Below are 27475 nucleotides of genomic sequence, written 5' to 3'. Positions count from 1 at the left end.
ATTCTAGATCTGCTCACAAGTCCTTTGGTCAATTTTTGACATCTGGTAACAACACTTCACTATTTTTAACTCCTTTTCTGTTGCTATTGAAAGACCTATATGCAAGCAGGAGAAACTAACTATACAGGGAAACTTAGATTAACTGTATACAAAGTAAGTAAACCAGAGAATCACTTTTCCAGTCTTTCAGTAGATGTTATCTTAAATGTTACTTCTAAGTTTTTCTTCCTATGACAAAGGACACCTGCATGAACACTGATTTATTTCTAACTTTTAGGAGGTGTGAGAAGAAAAAAATCTTCATTTTCTTTGAGATACAGTGGATTTGTAGATGTTATATAAATGTGAATTTTTAAATTTTATATTGGATCAATGCAGGCATTTTGCATATGTATAACCATTTGCCTGGTTACCCAAAGGATGATCAGTGGGTTTAATTGCAGGGATGAGACTGATGTAGAACTAAAAGGGAGTTCTGGCTTCTCTCATCAGCATAGCTTGTTATAAGAAGAATCCTGTTTCAGAAGAATGGTTAATGATGCAAAACTGTAAACAATATTGTCATAGTTTAGTCTAGTTATTGTGTTACATAATCGCCTTATTAATGTGTTAAGGTTTTAGCAAGTGAAGTAGTGTAGCTGGGATCTAATCAATGCTATTCAGAGGTGAGCTTAACCACATACCCACACATTGAAATGCATTCTCCTGGACTGTAGGAGAATGTCTGTCTTGACTATTTGAAGAGGCAGCGTTATAAATCAAGGTTAAACATAAGAGGGTGACACCCCAGTTTATGAAATATACCAAAATGTGCACTGCATGGAATTTGGTTTCTAATATGCTGTTCAAGACAAAAATGCACATGTTGAGATTTGTGGGGGTTTTTTTTGAGGTAGGTAACAGTTCAGGTTCTCACCATTTTAGGCTCTGAGGGGTGGGTGGGTGTGTGTGTGTGTGTAGCTCTCCCATTAAGATCTGGGAGCACCGTGACTGTCCAAATATTCCTGTGTGTGGCCAACAAAAGTCTGTTGAGTTTGTGAAAACCCTCCTGCAGTCATTCCATATTTTTCTCTCTGAATAGCTTTAAAAAAACAAAACAAAACTCTGCTAGAGACCTGCTGATCAGTTTGTCCAGAGCTTCAGTTTGAACACTTGGATGGATTATATTTTATGGGTTTAAAATTGCTTTTAATTGGTTGTTATTTAGAATCTACCAGATATCGAGGGTTTTTTTTTTTCTTGTAGCAGTCGAAAGAAACTTAACAGTTGAGCTGGAAATAGTTGTTTTTCCTCAGGATGGTCATTTCATTTTGAAGATTAATAAAGTCCAATTGAAGAACAAGAGATTATCTCAAATTTGCTGCAGCTGGATAGATTTCCATTGTCAAAGGCAAAGCATGTCAAAACTAACTAGATCTGTTTGTTTTTTGTTTTTTTTAAAAGGAACTTAATAAAATTTTGCTTAGGACAAACTCTGTAGGTATGTCTAAGTAAACTTTTAACTTAAAAATCAATGGTAATATGATGCAAATGTGTTTTTATTGGGTCCCCATGTATTATAACATGGCTTCTGAGGTGAACAGAAGAATTTCTTCAGGGTACTAGATTTTCTCCCCTTCATTTTCAGTTTGTTACAGAGCTAGTAATGCCTTCTACCTGTAAATTAATTAATGTACTTCCCTCTAATTCGTAATTCCAGTATATTTCTGCTCTCCTTTTTACAGTTTAAAAGGGCCAGTTGGCTTTTCAGTAAAAGTGCTTAGTAGAGAGTTCATTACCAGTTGGACAAACCAAATTCAGATACTTCTCACCTACCCTTGTTGAAGGAAAATTCTGAAGTAAATGCTCATACTTCTGAAATTGAATGTTAGTGTTAAAGGAATTCTAGCTGTTAACAGCAAGAGATAATTTCTGCTTGAGGAAGGGAGAAAATTATCTGATTGATCCCAAAAACAATAGCTGTGCTACAGAATATATCATTACTAGAAATTAGAGAAGCAGGTTTTTTTGGCTCCATAACTCTTTTGTTACTTAGACTAGTGATTTTCAGCCTTCTTTTCATTTGCAGACCCCTAAACAAATTTAAATGGACCCTCTAGAGTCTGCGGATTGAAAACCACTGACTTAGACTTTTTGTAGTCTGGGTGTAATAAATGTATTTGTCTCTGAATTGTGCTACTGTGCTATTCTTAATGTTGATGATGCATCTTTGTCCAGTGTTTGTGATTAACATGATTTTTGGAAAAATCTGTATCAAATCTTTCAGATTCTGAATTCTAATACAAGTAGAAATTAGAGTAATTGGCCAAGGAGTGAGGGCTCTTATGCTTTTGGGAAGAAGGCAAGGTACTCTTTCCCCTTCAGTCCTCCCTTATATACATTGCAGTAGTGCCACAAAGACCCAGTCAGGATTGGGTCCCTTGCCCTGAAGAATTTACTCATGTCTTGTTTAAATTTGATTGTCCTCCCTCAAATAGTTTATTACAGGGGTGACAGTAACAATACTATATGGTTACATAGGCTAACAGTGTGAACCTCTGAATCGCACTACTTAAAATTCCCTATTACATTGCAGCTTCTCTGTACCCCTTTAATGTTTGCCCCCTGGAAAAAGTCATGTGGTTTGTGGTTTTGTCCCCTTTATCTATTACCATTGGTTCTTTTTTATTATTATTATTATTATTTTATTTTATTATTATTTATTTTAAGTGTAAGTTAGCTCTACAACTCAGATAACTGTCCCTTCCCTGGGGTGTCTGTCCCATAAAGGGATAGGAGGCAATAGGGGTTCCAGAGTTCTCCACTCTTTGTTGCTGTTGAGTGGGTCCCTGCAGCTGTCAAGGTACAAAAAAGAAAAGTCAATTGATGGAGCATATGCGTGGCCACTGTGGTCTGGGATTATGGAGGTGCTCTCTAGAGTCCTTGTTATATCATGGGGTAGTTCTGCCTCTGGGAGTTGAAAGGGGTACCTCCCTTCAACACAGCTAGCTGTGTGAGGTGTGGCAGCTGGGGTATTGTTCCATAGAAGGGGTTCATCTTCCCTCACTGTGATGCCCCCCTCAGAGGAAGTGGACAAGGAAAGTTCTAGCTGAGCTCCACACAGGTGCTTGGCTCCCATTCTCCCTATTAATGAGGTGCTTTGAGCTTTTCGGAGCTATGCTTTCCCTGTCACCCCATGAGGCTAAGGCGGGGTGGACCTTCTAAGCCTTTGGAATGGAGGGAATCCCTCTTGTATTCTGGTTAGGGTGGTTGAGGAAGACTTCCATGCCTTTTAAAGGATGGCGTCGTCCATGGAAAATAATGCAGTACTTGTCCTCTAATTTATAGCTTTTAATACACCTTTTCAATATTTTGGAGTCCATATGAATCGTAAGCTCAGGTCTTCCAAAGGCTGAAAAACCAGATTCTGAAGTACACTTGATAGAGCAAAAACAAGCTCTTTTAAAAATCTTAAACCCAAATTGTCTCTGAAGACGTGCAATTTAGGAGTCAAGCAAAAAGAAACCCAGGAACAAGATATTTCTAGCTATTCATTATGTGTAATCATAGGCTTAAATTGCTGTATAGTAATGCATTTCAAGTGCTTGGCTTTCTGTAACTAAAGAAAGAATGGGAAAAAAGCAGCTGCTTTTTTGTGGTTCAGATTTTTGTGGTAATGCTCTGCCAGGATTTTGAATTGGCTTCTTGCATATGTTTTTTTTTTTTTTTTTTTTTTTTTGTCCTGTTGACTGCTTTCTGATATCTTCTCAGGGTTCTGTTTTTAAAGTGTGTGTGTGTGTGTGTGTGTGTGTGTATTGGTGTGTCTAGACAATACTAAATGCAAAGGGGTGGAGAAACCATTTTTTTCTATTAATACAAGAATTGGAGATGTTTGTTATTACCCATTTGGGTTAAAATCGTAAACTAAATTAAGTGTGCTAAAATGGGGGCCATTAACTGAAGCCATTTGCAGCTTGGAATTCCATTAAAGTTTTCCCCCAGATATGCTTCCTTTGCTTAGTAAAAGGTTATCTAACACTGTCCTGTGAACTTGGTTTGTAGTAACAAACAGATCAGCCAGCTTCAACTGGGATTTGGCTCAGTAAGCAGGGCAAAGAACCAGCATATCCCAAAGTTATGCTTGTAACAGTCAGTTCTCAAACTAACTAGGTTCTCCCCCAAACGAATCCTCTGATAGGAGGGGGAGAAAAGTATCTGTCACTCAGATCCCCACTCTTGCATGCTATACATGTTAATTCTTAAGATTTTTAGCATCAAGTCTCATCCTCTTCTGTCTCTCACAATTTGTATGGAAACCTCTTTATTTTTGACTTGTGAAGTTTAAGGAAAAATTCTTCTTTTTAGCCTCGGTTTTGATGAGCAGAACAATGTAAGATTATTATAATGTATGATGGCATGTCAGATGAGCACATGGCAGTAGAGTTCAGATATATTGTGAAATTGTCTTGTTTGGGATCCATGAGTGAAAGTGATTGGCTAGTGGCCAGAAATCAGTATGCATGTCAGCTCTGGAGAAGTGCTGTAGGAAGGAGTGTGGGGCTTCTTCCCAAAATGAAAGGAGGGATAATGCTTTGGCTGCTTTTCAAACTGAACTTTATACAGGTTTTCTTATTGCACCTGGCTCTGTCATCAAATGCCAGTGTCTAGAAATCCAGCGGTTTATCAGATTTTTCAGCTCTTTTACGCATCCACATGTTCAGAATTGGTGTGCAAGCAGATAGAATCTTCTGGATGTTGTTGTGTTGGAGGAATAGATGTGCTGCTTTCTGCCATGCACAGTGGGGTCTTCAGTAGCAAGATTGTCCAATTTGAAACTGTTTTCACAATCATGATATTAATATGGCATTGGGTTAAAATAATTTTTAATAAAACTACTCTCCTATCTGGCTGTAATATTGAAAATGTGTTTAAATCTCTCTCTTTGCCTTGTATGTATTCATTGAGTTGTTGATCCGTATACAAAACATTACATCGATCCTGCCCCTGGGTCTACTTCAATAACATAGATAGGCTAGAAAGACTGGTGCTCTGTGCCCATTAATGATGTTTCCTGCTTGTTAGTGACCACAGAACTCCACATGGTAACAGTTCAACTAGATTGAAGTTGAATCACAGATGATGCATGTCTTGAGTCTTTTTGTTCGGGCACTTCCATCCCTGCATAATTCATAACCACATGACTGACAATGACTGGACACAGAACTCTGAAACATCCTGCTGGAGTTCATGTATCCAACTTGCACCAGAGATCACTGCTTGGAAAAGGGTTCAAATTAACACAATCTAGTGAAGGAAAATTAGTAGCATCTGTTTAAAATTTTCTGAACTAGAACTTGAAAATTAGCATTTGGGTTTGGATCAGACTTCTGGTTAGATTGATGAAACCAGTACTCTTTTGCGGATTAGAGTTCTCTCCAAAGGCACTCAGTCCTTCTAGTCTTGGCTTCTATCATCCTGGAAATTTCCAAGGTATACTGTCCCTTAATAAAGGGGCCAGTTACATGGGATCTAACACACAGTTTGCATCATTACTGTTCGTAATGTGCTTCAAAATTTACTTCATCTTTAATCTGATGGAATGTCAGTGGAGTTCCTTTGGATATGTATTAAAATTATAACTGAAAGCAAAGCTTGGCATTATGGACAGTCCAAAAAACGTAATTTAATTTTCTCTTTGGATGCTACAGACAAGATAAATAATTTTGTGGTTTCCCAATTTAAATTGTTTCACAGATAGGAGTTCAACGTGCAGAGTTGTTGTAAACTATCAAATAGAAACATAACTTGGGATGCAGCTAGCCCCAGTATTTTGTAAAATGCAAGTTATGTGTAGAGGCTTGTTGCATTAGCACAGAATAGTTTTCATTAAGGTTTTTAATGTACATTGTTTATATTCATAACTGAAGGTTAACATTGGGTCTTACATCTGAAGTATCATTAAAACAGAGAAGTTGGATCCAAGACAATTTCATCCACCACAGGGCTTATGTTAAACTCAAAACAGGTGTGCAGCTATTACAAATAGGGCATAATTGTTAAAATAGTCTTTTAAAATATTCAAGATCTCCTATTTTTTTTTTTTTAAAAGAGGAAATAATTGTCTTCTCCATAACGGGTGTTAAATCACCTGCTTAATTCTGTTCTCAACTATAGATGTCAAATCTTGGAAATCAAATTGTCCGTGCTTAATATTTTGCTGATTGGTAACATAGTGTAATTCCAATGAATCATATCTGTACATAGAAAAGGAGTATTGTGGCACCTTAGAGACTAACAAATTTATTAGAGCAAAGCTTTCGTGAGCTACAGCTCACTAACACAGCTGCTACTCTGATATCTGTACATGATATTGAGTAGTTGTTGGCATACTTTGTTGGTTTCAAAAACTAACTGCTGGCACAAATGCAATCACAAAAAGCTACTCATGTACGCAGAATCTCTTAATTTTTTTTATTTGGGTGAAGGAGAGGAAGTATTGGCCAGTTGACAGTATCCTGGAGGAGTCAGGCAACCTGGGCTTTATTCTTGATTCTGCTGCAATCTGTGTGATAATGGGTAAGTCTCTTAACTTCTCTTTGTTTCCTCATTTGTAGAATGGAGATAATGCTTAAAAGCACTTCTTATAAAAGGTGAGATGCTTAAATGAAAAGCAGTTAAGTACAAGTATTATACACAGTAAAACATCCTTTCTGCTAATCTGTATTCTTATCCACAGTGCAACAGCTGCTAGTTGTCAGTGACTGAGCTTTTGTTAAAGGGACACAGCTACACTGGAAGTTAAATCTCGTTTTCAGGGATGCTGTTTGGGATTTGTCCTTTTGAAGAGATATGTTTTGTGGCTGAAATAAGCTAGCTGTCTCCCTAATTAGTCTTGAAATGTAACAAACTCCCAATGATAGTATTTTAATAATATGCAGGTAACAAACATTCTGCTCCCTAAACTCCGCTGCTTCTCTTTCCTCTTTCTTGGTGCTGGATTACTCTATCCCTTTGTACAGTGTATTGTGGGAAGTTTTTAGTTAATAAATTCCATGTAGTTGTTGAAACTTGATACAGCCTCTTCCACCTTTTATTGTATTTAGTCAGTAAATACAAGATTATTTCCCTGAGATTCCAAGATCAACATGAGATATTGTAAGGGTAGACTATATTACTCCTGCTGTTATGAAATAGTGCACATGTGCAGAATTCAGCAGTTATACCAATATACAGCTTAGAGAGATTCACCTTTTTCAGTTCTGGTTTCAAATCATAGAATATCAGGGTTGGAAGGGACCTCAGGAGGTCATCTTGTCCAACTCCCTGCTCAAAGCAGGACCAATCCCCAATTTCTGCCCCAGAACCCTAAATGGCCCCCTCAAGGATTGAACTCACAACCCTGGGTTTAGCAGACCAATGCTCAAACCACTGAGCTATCCCTCTCCCCCAGTGCACAGTTCATCTTTATTTCCAAGAAATGCATGAAGCATTTATTGTGTTACTCTCTTCCCCCGTTGCCCCAAACTGAGTAGCAGCTTTAGCTGATTGGATAGGATTTATTCCCTGTGCCATGCTTATGTGGCTTTCCTGCTCACTGGACTTTGATTTAATTTGGGTTTTGGACACATGACTCAAAGCATAGCACTCTTTTCATTGTGTGCTCTTCTAAAGACGAGGGAGGGAGGTAATTTTCTCAGTCACTGTTCTCCTTGTCTATCTGTGCATTAAAACAAAAAGAATCCCAGATTGTAACCCTTGCAGTGTTGCATTGGTCTTCCTTAGGGTGGGAACTTTAGTTGAGCCCAGTTACTATCATACTAGCATCTGGGTATTCTTGATAACTTTAGTAATAGAAATGCATGATTCTTGCACAGGTACTTCACACGCTTGTTCCTCTCAACAGATGACATTTATCGATGAGCAATTTTGGCTTTAGTCAGTGTGTGCATGGAACAGCATAATGGGGTTAATATAATTTAGGTACTTGGTACTGGAAGAGAGCAGACTGTACAAACATTTTCCAGTGTAAGAGGCTTTTGCAAGCTTAAATGTGTTTATTTCTGGTAGGTGTGACCTGTACTCTTCATCAGTATATTTAACGCAAAGATGCAGAAAACTTGTCTGGAACCTGTGGTTTCAGTGTTTCTGGCAGCCATAGAATTTGAGATACTGTACTTGTTGAAAGCTTGCTCTCACCATGTTGGTAACGTGAAAAATCAGCTATGTTTATTTGCAGCTACAATTTCTAGCAACAAGCAAACTGCAGCTCTCCCCACCGGAGAATAGTCAGGACCTCTCACGTAACTTAATGTTGCTAGCTTCTTTTACAGGAAGATATCTCAATGCTATATTCCAGTTGAGACTGATTATTTGCTCTTAATTCTGCTATTGTATCTTCAATTAGTGGATACTGGATTTTGTTTGTAAATGAAGTGTTGAGGTTAATCTGGAATTTATGAAATTGCTGCAGCAAAAACAACGAGGATAGACATGTTACCTTGGGACTGACTTGCACCTGTACAAATATGCTGAAATCCTAAATCTTGATTTGGGGGCTCAAAGACGTAATTTGACTGGCTCTCTGTATTTCCCAACTGCTTACACTTCAGTAGTCTTATTAAGGTTTTAAGTCTCTTCTGCAATCCTTGTCTTCTCAGCAGCCAAACTTCAGTGCAAAGTACCCTTATTTTCCCCAGAGCTCCTTGCAGCAATCACGTGGTGAGGAATTGGTAAGATTCAGTGTTGAAACAATCCATTGAGATCGTGATAAATGGAATGTTTTAAATGAGTGCTGTAAAAATGCAGGAAATTAATTGCCTTTTAAAAATTGAAGAATACCGTAGCACATTAAGCTATAGTCATAAAGTAGGTGACAGAACCAGAACTACAAATACGGTCCTGCTCTATTCTAAGACATACCCTGGATAATATAAAATTTAACTTTTTTTGTTTTTGCATTTACTACTTCCTTACCTCAACCTGGAAGCCTGCCTGCTTTACCAGCTATTCATGAGTCTCCTATACTGTTAGTGACACAAAATTGCAATGAGAAAACGGAGTGATTCTGGAGGATATCTTGCAAAATGATAGATTGGTGAGGAGGTAATTTATCATGTGAAGGAGATCTAGGCCCTTATTGTTCTGTAGAAAGTGTCAAGGAAGTAACCTGCTTCCCTGCCTGGGCTCTATTGCTAATTTGCTTTTCGGGTACCTTCCTTGTAGTCCTCCAATTAGATTTCATATTGGAATGTAATATTTTAAAATAGGTTGTTTTTCATTATTGAGCATCGGAAGCCAGTCACTTCAAAGTGTGGTGCTCATGTGCGCTTACTTGTAGTACTTTTTACATATTGGCACAGGCATAAGCTAATAGTCAGATATTTTATACCACTCCCTTTTGACTGCTTAATAGGAGTTTTTGTTTTTCCCTTCCACTGACTGAAGAAACTAACATAGGGTCTTGACTTGTCTTACTGTTCTTGCAAATTTTTTTGAATCAACATTTTGTTGTATCCATGCCCAAGCACTTTACAACAGTGATGGTCCCACTGTAATCTGAGATCCTAAAGCAAGTCTGCTACACAGCACCTAGCATTGTTGTGAGCAGTGTCTTTTAGATAACTTCCAAATTCAGGGCACTCAATTGAGGGAGAGTTAGGGGAATTGAATTATTGAAACTGCACTCTTAACCAAGATGTGGATAAACCTTTGTAAGATCCAGCAAAAAAATGTAGTCAAGCTAAATATCATCCCAGGTGGTACAACTAATGCTTTTGTAAAATACCTGGAGTTGGCAGTGAGGAGAATGCCAGGTGTCATAAGAGATTGTAACAAAAAGTTATGTAGTGTTTTTCATCATAGTATAACAGGGCCCAGGTGTCTTGGTATCTCAGTTTGAACTATTGTCCATCAGAGCTCCATACATCAAGATTAGCTGTCACAGAAACAATGACTTTTAGGATATCTCAGACTTGTGTGTGGGGAAATGTGGCATCTTATTTTATTCCAATTCAACTATAGCTTTTGTACATCCTTAAATGAAGGAAGCGAGATAGCAACACATATTTAAAAACACAATATTTGTAGTGAAAGCAAAACCCTCTTATTTGGAGGTGACTGGATTATAAAGCAGTAACTATCTTAATGACTGTGAAGACTCTCTCTCTTCTCAGTTTTTATTCCTCTAGTAAAAATTTTACTAAATTATGTTAATTTTACTAGATCAGACTCTTTAAACTACTATGCTTCCCTTTGATATTTGAGGAAGAGCCAAGATCTTTGAAAGTTTAACCCCCATGGACAAGTTGAGAGCTTAGAATGTTGAATTTCAAGGAAAATCAAACTTTAAAAAGCAAAAGTATTCTTAGGGCCGGTCATTAGTTTAGTTTAATTCTAGTCTATGCTGATAGGAGCTGAAAATCTTATCTGATTGTGATCTACTTAAGAGGACTGCTGAAAGACCACTTCCTAGTGGGTATCTGCATAATAATGGAAGCGTAGATGTTCAAGTCATAACTTGAACAAGTCATAGACGACAAGACACAACCGGACAGTCCCTACGTAAAAGAATAAATGGACACAAATCGGACATCAGGAATGGTAACATACAAAAGCCAGTAGGAGAACGCTTCAGTTTTCCTGGACATTCTATAACAGATTTAAAGGTAGCAGACTTCAAAGAGAAACAGCAGAACTAAAATTCATTTGCAAATTTAACACCATTAATTTGGGCTTGAATAGGGACTAGGAGTGGCGGGCTCATTACAAAAGCAGCTTTGCCTCTCCTGGAATTGACACCTCCTCATCTGTTGTTGGAAGTGGACTACATCCACCCTAGTCGAATTGGCCCTGTCAACACTGGCTCTCCACTTGTGAGGTAACTGCCTTCCCTTCATGTGGCATTATATAATGCCTGCATCGGTAATTTTCACTCCATGCATCTGAAGAAATGGTGTTTTACCCACGAAAGCTTATACCCAAATAAATCTGTTAGTCTTTAAGGTGCCACCAGCCTCCTTGTTGTTCAAGTCAACAGTTGGCATTGTTTGTTAATCTTGGTACTCCCAAGGTAGTTCTTGAGCCACAGAAGTTCATCCGATTTCTTACTTCTGAATGGTTCCTGGAGGACTATGGTGACCCTCCCCACTGGAGTTGCATACAGTCCCTGGCTTACATTGATACATAAAGTATTCATAAACTTAATACAGTATGGTCCTCAAAGATACTGCATGGGATTGGAATATCTGTCACAATTGCGTCTTGTTTGTTGTTTTGTCACTGATAAACTGAGCATGCAAATATTCACTGTTGGTAACTCATGTAAATATCTTAATTTGTATTCACTTCTAATTTGTTTAAATATTTCAGAAAACTTAAAAATGCTGCATTTTCCTGCTCTATTCTATTAAGCTGTAGCCCATAGTTTTTCCAGCAATGATGAGGATGCCGGAGATGAGCTGTCAAAGTGAATCACTTGGCATTACCAGGGCACCATAATAGCATACTGTATTCCACAGTACACACTAATCAAGCAAAAACAACGAGGAGTCCTTGTGGCATCTTAGAGACTAACAAATTTATTTGGGCATAAGGTTTCATGGGCTAAAACCCACTTCATCAGATGCATGGAGTGGAAAGTACAGTAGTATGCTGGGCCTCTAAAAGCTTGTTTCAAGTGACCTTTTTAGTGTAGGAGGTCTTAATTCAGAAATTCTCACACATTAACACTTGCAGGCAGATTATTTCCGTATGTTGGATGCTCCAAGGGATTTCAGGTATTCATCTGCACAAATACTGACTGCAAAATAGTTTGGAAACCCTAGGCTAAATTTCTCATCTTTGAATAATATGAGAGGCCTGGAAATTGACTGAGCAACATGCATGTGTTCCAAAACACTACACTTCTTCTGCTCCTCAGTTTCTCCAAATATTTAATGTTTGTACATACACAATGCGATATCTATCAAAACATTTAAATTTGATATGAATTCTAGTTATTACAATAGGATTATATTGATAGTTTGTTTCGATCACTCAGATTTAACTGCCTTCTTTTCCTTCCCAGAAAATGAAGCTAAACCAGTTTAGTATAAAGGTACATAATTATATTATTCAGAGGTATGTTTGTCTCCAGAGGCCTTGCAGTCCTTATCTTAGATAAACATCCAGGGTGGCATCGCCATTCTGCTCAGAAAGGAAAATTTGAATACAGATGATGTTTCACCCTCTTTCACCCCCCCTTTGCAAGTGATGTAACTTTACAAATAAACATAAAAATGCATTTCTTCGGGGTCTTTAATGTCTATTTTCTATTTACTTAACCTCTCACTGTATAGCACCTGTTGTGTTACTTCTGAGACTTTCCCATTTGAAATATTGGCCAAGCCAGTCCATTTGATAAACAGCAGTCCTGTATCTATGTGGTCTTATACTACCACTCCAAGGCCAAAATATTGGAAACTCTCTCTCAAGAACACCATTCTCTTGACATACTGAAATATTTCTAAAGCAGCCAGCTGATGGACAAGTAGGAAAACGTATTTTGATACACATTATATTAAAAGCAGCTGGGTTAGCAGGCAAAATTTATCTTAGTGTTGCTTCTGCAAGGAAGCACTCTATAAAACATGAGTTAAATATTTAACGTGCATTCTGGATGTTTACAGTAACTTAATCTGCTTTTCATATAATTACCAATTACAAACGGAATTATTTTGGCTCATTTTAATCTACAGTTATGACAGTTATAATGCTATAGGAACAATGTAGCATGTATTTTTGCCCCAGATATATGATAAAGCCTTGATGGTAATTGTTTTATATAGAGCTCAGAGGGTATAATAGGCAGTTCTTTACACATTTCAGTTTGAAAATGAACATATTTGGAATGAGAACTTTCCATATAATGAACTTGTAGGAAAGAGGACAGGTTGCTACTTAATTGCTAGACCGTTTGGGTCAGATGGAGATGACCTTTATCTCAGTGCACCAAGTTAGTCCACCTAAGCCCAGATTAATTTGAAGCTGAAAAAGGTGCTCTTGTGCTTTCAGGTTATTCCGGATGAGCAAGGATGATGGCCTATCAGCCTAATTACAGGGACCATGATTTCTCTTGTTGATGTTGACTGGCTGAGCTCTTTCCCTGGTGAGGGTTACAAATGGCTTCAATTTCCTGTTGGTCAGTCAGTATACTGCAGCACTGAATTCACTACAATGCTTGTGTAGCAGAATTAGTAGAGTGGAAGGGGGGCAATCCCCAGGTTCTCATATTACTGAAGAGATTCTTTTGCCCCAGCGTCCATTGGGGGAGAAGGGAAGTACTGGAAACTTTTTTTAACCATTCTAAATGTGTAATAACTCCATGTTGCTGAGGCTTTGCACATAGTTTAGAGAAGTGTAGGTTTGTTGAATGGTTCCAAGTACCAGCATAAAGATTTTTACAGGAATAAATGAGATACTAAACTGCTTGCCCTGAGGAATTGTTGGCGTTGGAACCTCCTGTGGTGTTTTAGCTTAACTTCAGTATTTACATAATCCAAAAGATACTTTTCTAAACACTCTGTTATAAACTCAACTATTTTCTAAAGGGTAGAGTGGAGATTACAATGCTCGCTGCACTTGGGTCCTGATCACATTCTAAAACTAGGTCATGTAATGTGTTTTTTTCCCCCCTGACTATAGAGGAGTGGAGTGCTCCTAACCTTCTCCCTTTTCTCCCCCAAAAATCCAAAAAAAACCCCACGCCCTTTTCCAGCTCAAGTTATTTGGATGTTGCTTTCTCTTATTTCCCTAAGAAGGTTAGCAAACCCATCTGGATCAATTACCTGCTCTGGTATTGAAACTAGTATGTTTCCTAAGCACATAAGTAACCTCATCAGGTTTATTTATATTGTCAATCCTTTTTGTGACTGTCAGGAAGGATCTTTTATGTCCGAAAGAATCCAGCCAACAGGTCACTATTCACTCAAACGTGAGAGACTTCAGTACTATTAGTACTACTAATAATTCCAGCCCTCCCTTAATGTGCAGGCTTTGCAGAAGAAGGTTTTGCATGCATAGATCTGCAATGTCTTGCATTGCATTAGCAGACATAAGAGGAGATGGGGTGGAGGAAATCACATGTAGCTAGTAATTTGACTACTGTTCTTAAACATTCATAGTTATCAGTGATATAGTTTCAGTACCCACAGTTGGACAGTGCCTTATCCAGGATTTACACTTTATTAATCAAAACTCTTATTTTACGGACATGAAACAAATAATTTTCATATGAACAGCACAATTGTTTAGGTGTGGAGAGGAATTACTTTAGAAAAAATTGCAGTAGACCTCTTTAAACTAGAGGACCTCCTCCTTCATATTCCACTGCACTAGTAGTTCTCAGATGTAACTGCGCTGACGTGAACAGATGTCACAGCATTGCATATAATATTTTCTTAAATGCTATATACAGAGAACTCTTGCCATCTGGCCTACTTCAAAAACAAGGGTTGGTGTCTTGGCTTCCCACTGATTTGAGACGTACATATATTCCTTGGCATGCTTAAAATGAACTCACCTAGCTTTGTCTCCATTTAGCTACAGAGAATCCTGTGAAATGGTAGGAAGAGAGGGAAAGGAAAGAAATTCAATATACTCTGAGTAGCTTTCCCAGACCTGAAGAAGAACTCTGTGTAAGCTCGAAAGCTGGTCTTTTACCAACAGAAGTTGATTCAATAAAATATATTACTTCATCTACCTTCTTTCTCTACTACACCAGTAAATGAGTCTAGTAAAATCTACTTGCAGGGGTTCTGTGCTCATTCCTATAGAATAGTTAAGAGCAATTATTCCCAATACATAAGTTACAAAATTTTGAGAAAATAAAAGCTTTCCTTGAGAACAAGAGTTTGCTTTAAGTCAGTTGGTAGTGGAGACATTTACAGTCATGATCTGAATGCAAGTTGACATAGAATCCCTGAACTAAGTTGCAGTTAGAAAATAAAGGAGACTAGGATCTGTGAATCTGGTCTCCTGCTAAAACTAGAGGCCAGCAATATAGACTGCTTGATGGCTTCATAAGTTATCCATTACTACAGTATGGTCCTTAGCCAACATAAGGGATTGATTTCACGACCTTCATTCTAGATAGCACTATTGTTTCAAATTAAATTGCTATTGCTTTTGTCTCCTGCTGTGAGAATCTATCATAGATGCTAACAATCATGAATTTGTTGGTAAATTAAGACTTTTCAGTTCTCTCCGCTGACTTTGTCACAAAGCTGAGTATAACTTGTCTTATTTCATTACAGATATCAGTCTTAAACTTGAACGATGTAAACTCCTTTTCAGCAAGCTCTCTCTCCACTGCTTTTTCTTTAAAACATTGTCAAAAAGATTGCTGAGACCCTGTAGCACATACAACAAACAGGCTGTTCTGTTTTTGCTTGGTGACTTACTTTGTTCTGTTTGTTATTACTTGAAACGGCTTAAATCCTACTTTTTATACTTAATAAAATCACTTTGGTTTATTAATGATAGGTTTCAGAGTAGCAGCCGTGTTAGTGTGGATCCGCAAAACTAACAGGAGTACTTGTGGCACTTTAGAGACTAACAAATTTATTAGAGCATAAGCTTTCGTGGGCTGCAACCCACTTCATCGGATGCATGGAATGGAACATGTAAGAAATATATGTTCCATTCCATGCATCCGATGAAGTGGGTTGCAGCCCACGAAAGCTTATGCTCTAATAAATTTGTTAGTCTCTAAAGTGCCACAAGTACTCCTGTTAGTTTTGCGGATCCACACTAACACGGCTGCTACTCTGAAACCTATCATTAATAAACCAAAGTGATTTTATTAAGTATAAAAAGTAGGATTTAAGCGGTTTCAAGTAATAACAAACAGAACAAAGTAAGTCACTAAGCACAATGAAGCAAAACACGCAAGTCTAAGCCTAATATATTAAGAAATTTAATTACAGGTAATAGCTCACCCTCAGATGTTCCAATAAGCTTCTTTCACAGACTAGACTCCTTCCTAGTCTGGGCCCAATCCTTTCCCCGGTACAGTCCTTATTAGTTCCAGCAGACATCTCAGGTGGTAAGCAGGGGGTTTCTTATGACTGGCAGCCCCCTTTGTCCTGCTCTACCCCTTTTTATAGCTTTGGCACAAGGCGGAAATCTTGTTTCTCTGGGTCCCCACCCCTCCTTCTAAATGGAAAAGTATCAGCTTTAAGATGGATTCCAGTATCATGTGACATGGTCATGTGTCACTGTAAGACCCCCTAGTCTCCATTCTTCCTGGATTGGCTTACAGGTACACAGGAAGGCTTGCAGGTAAATTAACCATTTTATAACCAATTGCCCTAGTCAATAGGAGCCATCAAGATTCTAAACCACCATTAATGGGCCACACTTTGCATAATTACAATAGGACTTCAGTTATACTTCATATTTCTAGCTTCAGATACCGCAATGATATATGCATACAAAGAGGAGGAACATATTCAGTAATTTCTAACCTTCGTTATGATACCTTACAAGAGACCTTTTGCATACAGCTGTGAGTGTGGGACAAGCTTCACTCAGAGATTTTCCCTGACTACACATCAGCGAATCCACACAGGGGACAGACCCTATGAAGTAGCAAGCCATGGATCACTTCATTCAAGAATGCTGTGCTGTTATGTTAGAGGGAGGCTTCATGGAATCAGACATTCAAATAAAATTGGCTCAGTGTAAAATGTATTAATCGGATAGCATTTAATTTGTATTTCAGTAAGAAACCAGGGCTCTTGGGCCTGAAATTGGTCTCTTTGAGATAAATCTGAAGAATCCCTATACAGTACAGCAGATAATGTATAATCCCTATACATTAATGCTCCCCTAGCTTGTTCACAAATCCCAGCTCTTGACCCACATCCCAGTGTAATCGGAGTACTGACTGTGTGCTCCGTGCTGTACAGAACATGGAATGGGTCAGTTTCCTGTCCTGAGGATCTTAGAGTAGGGGTTTAATAACAGACAGTGCTCTCAGGTGTAATATTAGTAGACAATCTTATTTTAACAAAATACATAACAAAAGACTTAGTGTAATTTGTAATCAACAAATACGTATTTTGTTTTGACAAAATGCATCTTTTGTTACAACATCCTTGAGTCCTCTATAGTGTTTGACTTGCTAATTCAGACTTTTCTGCAATGTATGTCCCTAGTTACTGCAATGAATTGTTGGGATTCTGGTGTTCATCTTGTACACAGGTTCTTCCCCTGACCTGCCTACAAATATGGGGTCCAGTATGGGGCAGGATTTGTGTTACAAGGGAACTAGGATGCTGCAAACTCTTAAGGGTGTGTGTGTGAAAAGGATTTATACACTTATACGTTAGAAAATTTGACCAAGAGATCTTGATCTTTCCACTTGCTAAAGTACATTCTCCTCATAAGCAGGGGCATCCTCTGTCAGAAGTAGTATCACTGATGGTCTTTCTCTGACCAAACATGAGTTTTGAAACTGGATTCTTTGTATGGCAGCATAGGTGCTACTCCTGGGGCAATATGCCAATTAGATGAAATCAATGTGTCATAATCACAATTATAAACCTTGGTGGCGATATCTAGATATCACTGGATAGATGGGGGGAGACTAGATTAATGGGCATGTTACTACAGACCTAAACAGAAAACGAGCATGAGATTGCTATGAGCAATCTCAAACTATTAAATTGGTTGGGCTTCAACATGCTAAACATCAAATCTTGTGCCAACATTAGTGAAGGGTGGGGCACGCCCTGCCCGTCAGAGTTCACCTAAACAAAATATGGGCGTCAAAAGCCATCAAACCACAAAAGAACAAGTGATGTTGCCACAAGAGAGCAAAAGTCTCTCTAACCTGTGATTGCAGAACATGAGCCCTTTTGGGCAACACCTAAGGTATAATTAACTTAGCCTGGCATAGAATGCACATATTTTCTCATCTATGTCCTTACAGGTAGGACACATCACAGAGAATGCATCTTAGATGCTTTATATATAAAGGATGAGCAGTACTAGGTGTGTCTCACATGCCCAAATGAAATATTGACATCTTTGAGTCTGTTTGTTTTCCTGTGTTTTTGTATGCTTCTTGTCCTGTGAAATGGTTTGACATTTGAACACTTAAGTTAGGGTTAACAGGCTTTTGCAGCTAGTATTTCCATTGGTAGCATATTGATAGTGTTCAGGTGAACTTGTGCTTCGAAGAGAGTTCTTTTGTGTGTCCCAAGTACCATGACAACAAGAAAGCATAGCAATAATCAAGCTTAAGCAAGCCTCCTGTGTGGTACCCCGTAGAGATGGAAGGACAGAGGGAAAACCTCAATAGTACCATAAGAAGAGTTTCTTGTCTTCACAACATCCTACAGCAGGGTTTCACTGCTACATTTTTTCATTGAAATTCTTTTGATAAAATAGGAATCCTCATTTAATGGTGAATGAGGAGTACTTTATCTTTTTTGTCAGTAAAGGAGTTGATAATGTGGTTCAGACATAACTTTTGGCTTATCAACATGCTGAGCTCTTTTGGAAATCTGGCTCTAAATGACGACAGTTTCCCTCACCACTCAGAATCCTACCTAAACTTTATATGCTCATACTGGTAAAGAGATGGTGCAAGATCATGTTGCTTAGCCTTGGTGATCCAGGGAGCGGGAAGCTGGTTTAGTTGTGAATTGTCTGTCGATAAGGATTCAGTATGGATGTTTGTCTAGTTCCAATGAAAGTTATGAATAGTGGAAGCTTAGAGCAATTTACACCTGGGTACTATCAGATTTCCTTGTAATCTCCACCTGTTTTCTTTTGAATAGCGGCTCATCTAAGTGTTGATCTCTGTGTACTGTTCCATTTTCTAAGGAAACATGGGTGTTTGAAATGTGATTCAGCTGTATTACAAAAGCAGTGTTAGTCCTTGCAAGGCTATTCAGCATCCTCCTATCTTGTTAGTTCAATGTCTCAGGCTCTAGCTACTCCGTCTCTTAAAAGGCACACAGTTCTTCACTTTGTGCCAAGCTATGTAAAATACTTATTCCTAATCACATGATTGCAGAGGCAGTTTGAGGCCTGAAACTGCAGTGATTGAATACATTTGGAATGTAATGTCGCATCTGGAAAAAGGGAAATGTATCCTTAGTTTTATCTTGACTGGCCCTTTATGTTCTAATAACTGTAATATAAGCCAGTAAATCTGTGAATTTAGAAGGTAATCATAACATTTAAATGTCCGCCCTCAGTAGAGCGGAGGGGAAGAGTATAGTCAGTACTGAAATTGCCCTTTCTGAATTTTATTTTTAAAAACAATCCTACTAACCTTGGAGTAGGCTAGCAATAGCCTTTTCTCAATCTGTACATTCAGTTTAGCAACATTTGCCTCTCCAGCTCTGAAAGCTACTTTGGCTGCAGCTGGAAATCATAGGAGTTTGATGTTTGAGCCCAGAAATAGCTATATCTGAGACTAGTAGAAGCAGCTGTCTAATTAACATCCTGCAGTACAAATACGAGGACCGCTGTTTTCAGCCTGGTAGTCCGTACAGTCACTTCCCTTCTGTGTGTTGTTGTTCTGGTAATTCCTGTCACCTCTCTTTCTTCAGAGCAGCAAACACCACTGCTCCAATGGGAAGAGCTGATCTGGTTTCCCACTGTAGTCCTGCCAGGAAACTACAGGCTCTCATTTATGCTGCAGGGGTAATGCTGATTAAGCAGGCTGGCTTTCTCTCTCTCCTTGGGAGGAGAGGGAAGGAAGCAACATATGTGTTGAAGTGCTACAGAAGCATCTTCATAGGTCTCTCACAGCAGCACCACTTACATGTTGAGCCTATAAGGTTGCTTAGAAGCAGAGGATTTTTAAGGGCATCTGAAACATGCTGTGGCTGACTTGCAGTTCAGCTCTTGTGTTGGAAGAGAGTAACTGAGGGGGCAGAAATTGGCTAGCCTAAAATTCTGTAGTACTGCTTAGTACGTGTTTCATATGTCTATGCCAATGCACAGTAGTTAGGATACCCTTGGGAAGGTGCTGTCTTTTTCTTTCTTATTGCAATTCTCAAATGTACAGTAGCAGCAATTGCCCTAGTAAAAATATATATGGATGTAATATTTAGTAAAAAAAATTTTTCCTGCAGAGCAGTGTTGTGTTCGGGCATGGATGCAAATAATGGGTTAAATCTCTTCATCTAAATATAATTAGTATTCACAGTTTCAACAGCGCACTGCAGTTTTCCTAATATCTAGTTACACTATCTTGCATTTACAACTGACAGCATGCTGGCAGCAATGCAGTATGAATGACTAAAACCATATGACCCATCCTCAATGTAGCTGAAGGGGACCATATTGCATGTAGTGAATTTAATATTAAGCAGTCAGTTACAGTCCAGAAGGTGAGATGACTAAATGAGGTTTGAAAAATAACAATGCTATTTGTACATGTGACTAGCAGCCTAAATGCAGATAGGACATTGGAAATGAAAGCTAAAATATTTGTGGCAAATACAACTTCCTGCCTAAATATTTTAGTCTGTTTGGCAGTAAATCATTGGCAGAGAAAAGACACTGGTAATATCTTTCTGTACCACTTTAGCATTCAGTTAGATATTGGAGAGTTGATATAGTGCTACCATGCCAAGAATCTCTGCCCTGCAGTGGCAGGGGAAGAGTAAATGCGGTCAGCCTGTCATATTGTACACTAGTGTAGGGCTTAGTCAATGCTGGTGCTACTGTATTAGGATATGATAAATTCAGGTGCCGCTGGTCATGGATTAAGACTGAGAACTGCAGCACACCCACAGCTGCCTTTGTTCTTCCCTGCTGAAATGATCCTTTGGCATTTAGCTGCATTTGAAATGCAAACCTATTGCAGTCTGTGAGAGGGTGTGTTGGGGCTTATGATATAGTATGTGAATTCAGAATTGTTTAATGTGACACAAACATCCCATAAAATCCAGTCTCCTTAACAGGTTTCTTTTGTAAACATGAAAATATGGTGAAATTATTCCTATTGGAAGACTTAACACTGTGCTGGGAAGATTATGAAATTGATCCAGAAAATACACACTCTCTCTCCTTTCAATATTCTTAATCCTATCATATTTGGATTAAAATAAATATTTTTTGGGGGTAGATGGCCATATCCATGACTTGCATCTTCTAATTTAGCTGTAAAACTATTTGTCTGAGTGTGAACAAAAATAACTTTCCTTGCATACCTTGTTATAATTAGAGACTACAGGAGTGTTTTTAATTGTCATTTGGTAGACAGTATTTACTGGATTAGTGCAAGCAAATTTCTTAATGGCAGTGATCAGTCATACTCTAACTAGGTTTTCAAATTCCCAGGCTCTGTCAGGGGATTTGTTAAATGAAAGGTCTGCGCAGATTTTGTGACCTGCTGCATTCCAAAGGGTTACATAACGGAAACTTTCTGTTGGAGGTTTAGCTGTCTGAGTCAGTGGACCCTGTTACCTTTAACAGAAGCTTGGCTTCTGGCACCAGCAGTTAAAACTATAAAAAGAAGCTTTATTCTAAATGGGAGAATCCCTTGTTGCCTGATGAAGCTACTGTTTTTTGGGGCTCAATTGGCTTTAGTGAGCTGGGAATGCTTTAGACAGGTTTTCCAGAGATAAAGCTTTGGCTTTTACTAAACTTGAGTGAATGAGTGTCCTGTAGGAATGTTTCTCTTCAAGAATAGTTGCACAAGCTTGGCCCAAGAAAGGTGATAAACGACAATTCTGTGAATGTTAAAATCCACTGAAGAAACCTTGTTGCCATCCTCCCCCAGAATTTATGTTGCATAATTCTACAATACTTTGTTCACCACATATAGCTTTCCATGTGTGAAGGGAAGATGGCTGCCAGATATTTTCACACTAATCCAATGATGGATTCATAATTCAACAATGTTAAACTAAAGTGTCAATTATAAATCTATTACTTTGGCATATATTCTAAAGGGGCACTGTCTTTAATAATTTTTTTAAATGCCTTAATGTTTATAAATACCACATCAGATTAGGATTTATCATACAGCATTTGAAAGTTTACTAGGTACTCTGTTTAAAAATAAATTCTTAATTAAAAAAGACTGTTCAAAGAGCTTAACGTAATAACATTTAATAAAACTGATTTTAAAAAAAGTTACTTTTACTCTCATCTCTCTTTGATTGATGGAATTATAATCAGTGTTAATTTCAATTCCTGGTTCTCCTAGTTAGTCCAGTGTTAGTCAGGGTTGCATATATTGCAAGGAAGGTGTAGCAAATCATGCAATACTGCAGATATGCATTATGGGTTTTGGTGGAGAAGATGGGATTCTGTTTCTGGACTGATGGGTATTGGTCACTGATGGAGCAACTGTTTCTCCTGGCCTGTGTTTCTATCGCTATTAGGCCAGACTTGATTGTTGGCAACCTGGAAGAAAACACAAAACCATGCAGTTAGGTCATGAAACCTTAAGACTTAAGAAAACTGGAGAGGGGGAGGATAATTCAGAGTGATTTGAATAGAACAGGAGCACTATGTAGAGGAGTGGCAAGGATAAATGAGAAAACCTGGAAATTCTGAGGGTAAGCCAATTGGTGGAGTACTTACCACCAATCCCCTACTTCTGTTATATGATAAACATGGGAAAACTATTGGTGGCCATCAAGAATGATACAGGGGCTTAAATGAGAATCTTAATCAAAAGAGATGGAAGATGAGGGGAAATCTTGGAAAAGAAATGAGGGGAACATTGAAATCCAAAACACTCAAATGGGAGACAGGTGCTAAAATGCTATCTAGCTGAGTTCATACCTCCTTTAGTTTATGGTGGACATCAGCTCAAAGGACAGTGAATATTAAGATAGCACCAATAAACATTTTAAAAATAAATGAAACAGCCCCACAAGATTTTCTTCAAAAAACTGCTAATGGAAAGGATTGGATCCGGGCCTGATGACAGACTTCTTGGCATCTTTCCTTTCTTCTGTTTCAGTGGTTGTGCTCTATTTTTTTCATGCTGACCTCCCTTGCTTCTCATGTTTAATTATTTTTGTCAGACATGTCAGCAAACAGCAGGATTTTCAGACTTATGAACTGCTGCTTTTATTGAACCGGCCTGAAGTTTGACAGATCAGATCTATAAATGTACACGAAGAAATATTTATTTTGTATATATATTTACACTCAATATCACTCATCCTAAATTGGTCCTATTCACTGGCATTAATGTATATTTTTAAAATATTGGCTGGTAAGAGGTAGCTTAAGTAGCTTAGTCTACTTTTGCCTAAGTTGGTTCCATGATTTTAGCATTTTCCACATGAGGCAATGTTATTAAACAGTCTTCATCTTCTCTTCTCTCCTGATGGACCAAATGTCCTGTTGCTTACCAGCTCCCCATTTCCTGTGCTTGGGAACTAGAGTTTTGAGTCATAAGCATAAAGTTCACTGATGAGATGGAATGTGTAAAAAATCATTCAGGACTGTCCCTCCTTAAGATGCAATGCTTTTAGAAATAGTGTGTGTGCCCTGCAGTCTGAGACCGATGGAAAGTTTTACCCTCCTTTAATGCCATCTTGGTTCCCACTATGTGCCTCTTACATAGAATCATAGAATATCAGGATTGGAAGGGACCTCAGGAGGTCATCTAGTTCAACCCCCTGCTCAAAGCAGGACCAATCCCCAATTTTTTCCCCAAATCCCTAAATGGCCCCCTCAAGGATTGAACTCGCAACCCTGGGTTTAGCAGGCCAATGCTCAAACCACTGAGCTATCCCTCACCCCCTCGTTACTGTCACATGCATGTCATGCATTCATGGACACCCATGCAGGATAGATACTCTGCTTGGAACTGTACTTCTCTGATACAACTGGAATAAATATAGGCTTTTGAAGATACTATCATAAAGAAAGCTTATCACTAGTCCCTGGAGTTTATAGGGCTAAATACCAGAAGTAGCAAATTTGCTGACTTGTCTAGATTTTCAATCTATTGCTGTTGCAGTGTCCCATTTTTATACATGTCCACATGCTACAGTTGAAGAATAAAAATAGTGTTAGTGGATAAACTAATTAAACTCTAATTGCTACTTTGAAAATTATCAGTTTGTGCACATGTGGCTGAGACTGAGGGAAGCTTTCCACTGGATACCTACAATAACTATCTAATCTTTTTATTACAAGAGATAAGGTAAGATCTTTGCGGCTGGAATAAACTCAACCAGAAATGTTGTTCTGATTTCTGCCTGCAAATCTTTTTTTCTTTCAGATGGGAGGAGGAACTGGCAAAGCGAATGGGTCTGGAGTCTATTGTAGAAACCATGCAAGAGGTGGGTTTTGAGTGGGATCTTGGCTTTCCTAGTACCAACCACCATTCCTCCAACTCTTGAGCTAAAATACTTCACAGTATAGGTTTTCCCACTTTCATGTGGTCACTTAAAATTAATATTTCGTCTGGATTAATTGCTCTTTGATCCTAAGAGTCTTGAGCCCTTGTAGTTATGGCAGCTGAATTACCTCCTGCTGGATAGAGCTGTTAATATTCAAAACCTTAGATTGCTTGATGCTGAATTTTGACTGAAGCAGGAGAAGTGCCTTGATTCACCTAGTTCAATCTGCAAGGAATGCATCTTTATTCTTCTGTATGCAATAAATGGGATGTTAATCCTATATCAGTTCTTTTGCAGAAGGCAACTCTTAACTTAATGAAGGTAAAGGGGTGCTTCTTTGGAGTGTTCAGCTACAGTATTCCAAGCCATTAGCCTCTCATCATGAGAACCCTTCTTAATAGAACAAAACCAATCCCTGAATGTGGGTTCTCTTAACATTGGAAGTTCCTGGTGTTCAGATTGAAGTAGGGGAAAATATGCTGATACAATGCAACCTCTGGACCACACTCCATCTAAATATTCTCCTCTCCTTCACTCCCACTATGCTCTTGGCTGAGCAGCAAGGTAGGCCGGTTCTGAAACTAGCCCATACTCCCTCCACCACTTGCATTTGTAGCAGTGGGACTATTGAGGTTGGTGCAGGTGGTACGGGCAGGCTTTCAAGAGCTGATATTCCCTTCCAGCTATTTTCCACCTTTGTGAAGCTTAGCAGTTAAGTAAATGCTTTCAGATATTTAGCTATTTCCTTATTTTCTCTCTCATAGGAGGCTCAAGAAGCTGAAGCTGTCCAGGAAGAGTTAAATGAAAAGATTGAGCAACTGAAAGCAGAGCTTGTTGTCTTTAAGGGTCTGATGAGTGATGTAAGTATCCTGGGAAATAGAGTGGCCCATCCCCACCTGCTTTTGTGAAATCTGTCTCTGTCATGCAAATGGCTTCATTCATTAAAAGGTTATGGTCTTAATGAGTGCTGCTTTGTAGTTAGTATTATGGCTGCCTTTATGATCTAATGCATCAGACAGATCACTTCCTCCCCCCCCCCCCGCGCTTCCTGTCTGGTCTGTGTAGAGATGCATTAAACTTGCTGCTTATCCCATAACCCTGACTTCCCATTCCCTTCTCACCAGCTAGCAACGACCTCATTCAGACTTGCAGCCTTTGAAATGATGCATTGGAGAATCCACATGCTATTAGAGTAAAAGTTCAGACATTATGCAGCCATTGGTACTCTTATAATAAAGGGTGATTTTGATTTGAGTCATACAAGCAATTATTGTCAGAAAAAAAATCTAAAAGAAGCTCTCCCAATTCTACCTTTGTGAAAGGCTCTTATCAAGAATATCCCAGTTTATCTGTGTCATTGGTTCCAGGATATGGCTTTGTCTGCAGTGTTGCTGTCTCCTTTTAGAAAACTTATGAACTGTGTATATCTCTGGAGTTCTACCATTGTCCTCTTTAAGTCTATAATTTTCCCCAAAGCTGTGGGATCTGGTAATGTCATAACTGACAGTTTTGAGAATTTTATCTTACAGTCTGGCTATAGTCATAGCATATTATCTGACTGTCAGTGTGTAGGGCTAGTATGCAAATATAAGTGAGAGGAAAATGTGTAAGTAAGATGAAAGAGCAGGATTTTACGGTTCACCTGACTTCTCTTTTACTGAAGAGGTGCTGATGCCAGCAGTGTAGCTAAAATAATTCATGATGCATATCTAGTCTGCAATTTTATAAGAATTTTATTTCCCCCTCACCTTGGTCTGATGCAGATTTGCAGAACCTGCTCCCTGAAATCGCATCCATTCTCTCAGGGCTGCTAGGCCTACTCCTAAAAAATTCAGCAGTTCACTGACCCTCTCTTTGGGTGGTTCATCAAAAAGAGAAATACTTGCTGGGTGAAATACAGTCTAAAGGAGAGCAATTTAGAGAGACAAAGTAGGTGAGGTAATATCTTTTATTGGCCCAACTTCTGTTGGTGAAAGAGACAAGCTTACACCAGAGCTCTTCTTCCAGTCTGGGAAAGTTACTCGGAATGTGAGCTATTTGTTAGAGCTGCATCCTTCCACTGTAATTTTCTACTGTGCATGCTGAGGGAGGTAGTGACTACAACATCCTGTTGTATTTGAAGTACAAGTGCTTCCAGCCTTTCTGAGCTCTGCAAGGTAGAGTTAAACAAAGTGGTAGAGAAGAAAAGCTGTGTGGAAAGCCATAACTGTTTTTGCATAGTTACCCAATAATATTCAGGACAAAAAAAGCCTAACTAAATGACTTGCAGGTTGTTTTTTGTCCTGTTGACAAACTGAATAGATAGAAATACTCTTTATCAAAACTTTTATCAAATGTTTTCATGTTTGTGTAAACCTTTTTTTTTTCTGAATACAAACATTTTGATTAAAAAAAAATCTTCTCTAGTCTACTTAAGTTTCATGTGGAGAAAGATTACCCTGGATGGAGGAAATTATAAACAAAACAAACCTTTCTGATTTAGTTAGCAAAAGCATTTCCACTTGGAAAGTAGTGCTTACAGAGTAATACACGTCTGACTAGTGTTTTCCCAAATACTATGTGAAAGCAGGCTATGACTTGCATTCAGGTCAGTCCTTCCCAGCAAAGCAAAGTTTGTTTGTTTTTTTTAGCCCAGAAACTCTACAGTTGTAAATGGAGAAAATCTCCTCACAATGATGCGGCGACATTGCCAATGGGGAAGGAGGAGCAGCTACTTACAAATAATATATATAACTTCTGTCTAATGTGCAGCACAATATGATGCAGTGGCATACAGTACTCTGCTGGGACAGAAGACAGATTAATGTGGGTATTACTTTTGCTCTGTACCAAACTCACATGGACTTCTATAGACCTAGCCCTGTTTTAACTTTTTTATGTGCGTGTGTGAGATGTATATGAAGTTGGTGCACAATTTTTTCAGAGCAGAATCTGACTAACTTTTCTTTACAGTGAAGTGCTAACTTCCTATCCGAAGTGGGCAAAAGTGATGAAGTATCAAATCCCTCATCTTGTTCTTTGCTTGCTTAACAGGTTTACGTCTTTTTCCCCCCCATTTTATAGTTTCACTGAGTCCATAAGAGTTGACTTTTGCTGGGTCTAGGAGTCACTCGTTCCCA

General features: G+C 38.6%; 1 protein-coding gene across 1 annotated transcript in view; it reads left to right on the top strand.

Annotated features, from left to right (window-relative positions):
- The window catches only part of IFFO2 (intermediate filament family orphan 2), a 48543-nt gene that overhangs the window by 7543 nt on the left and 13525 nt on the right, over nt 1-27475 (top strand). Inside the window, 2 exon segments of the mRNA XM_038376845.2 lie at nt 24236-24296; nt 25121-25216. Of these exon segments, the coding sequence (XP_038232773.2) occupies nt 24236-24296; nt 25121-25216 (157 nt within the window).

The sequence above is a fragment of the Dermochelys coriacea genome, chromosome 18 (genome assembly GCF_009764565.3).
Source record: "Dermochelys coriacea isolate rDerCor1 chromosome 18, rDerCor1.pri.v4, whole genome shotgun sequence".
Taxonomy (NCBI): domain Eukaryota; kingdom Metazoa; phylum Chordata; order Testudines; family Dermochelyidae; genus Dermochelys; species Dermochelys coriacea.
The sequence above is the reverse complement of the archived record's forward strand: the minus strand, read 5'-3'. Positions and strand labels throughout refer to the sequence as shown.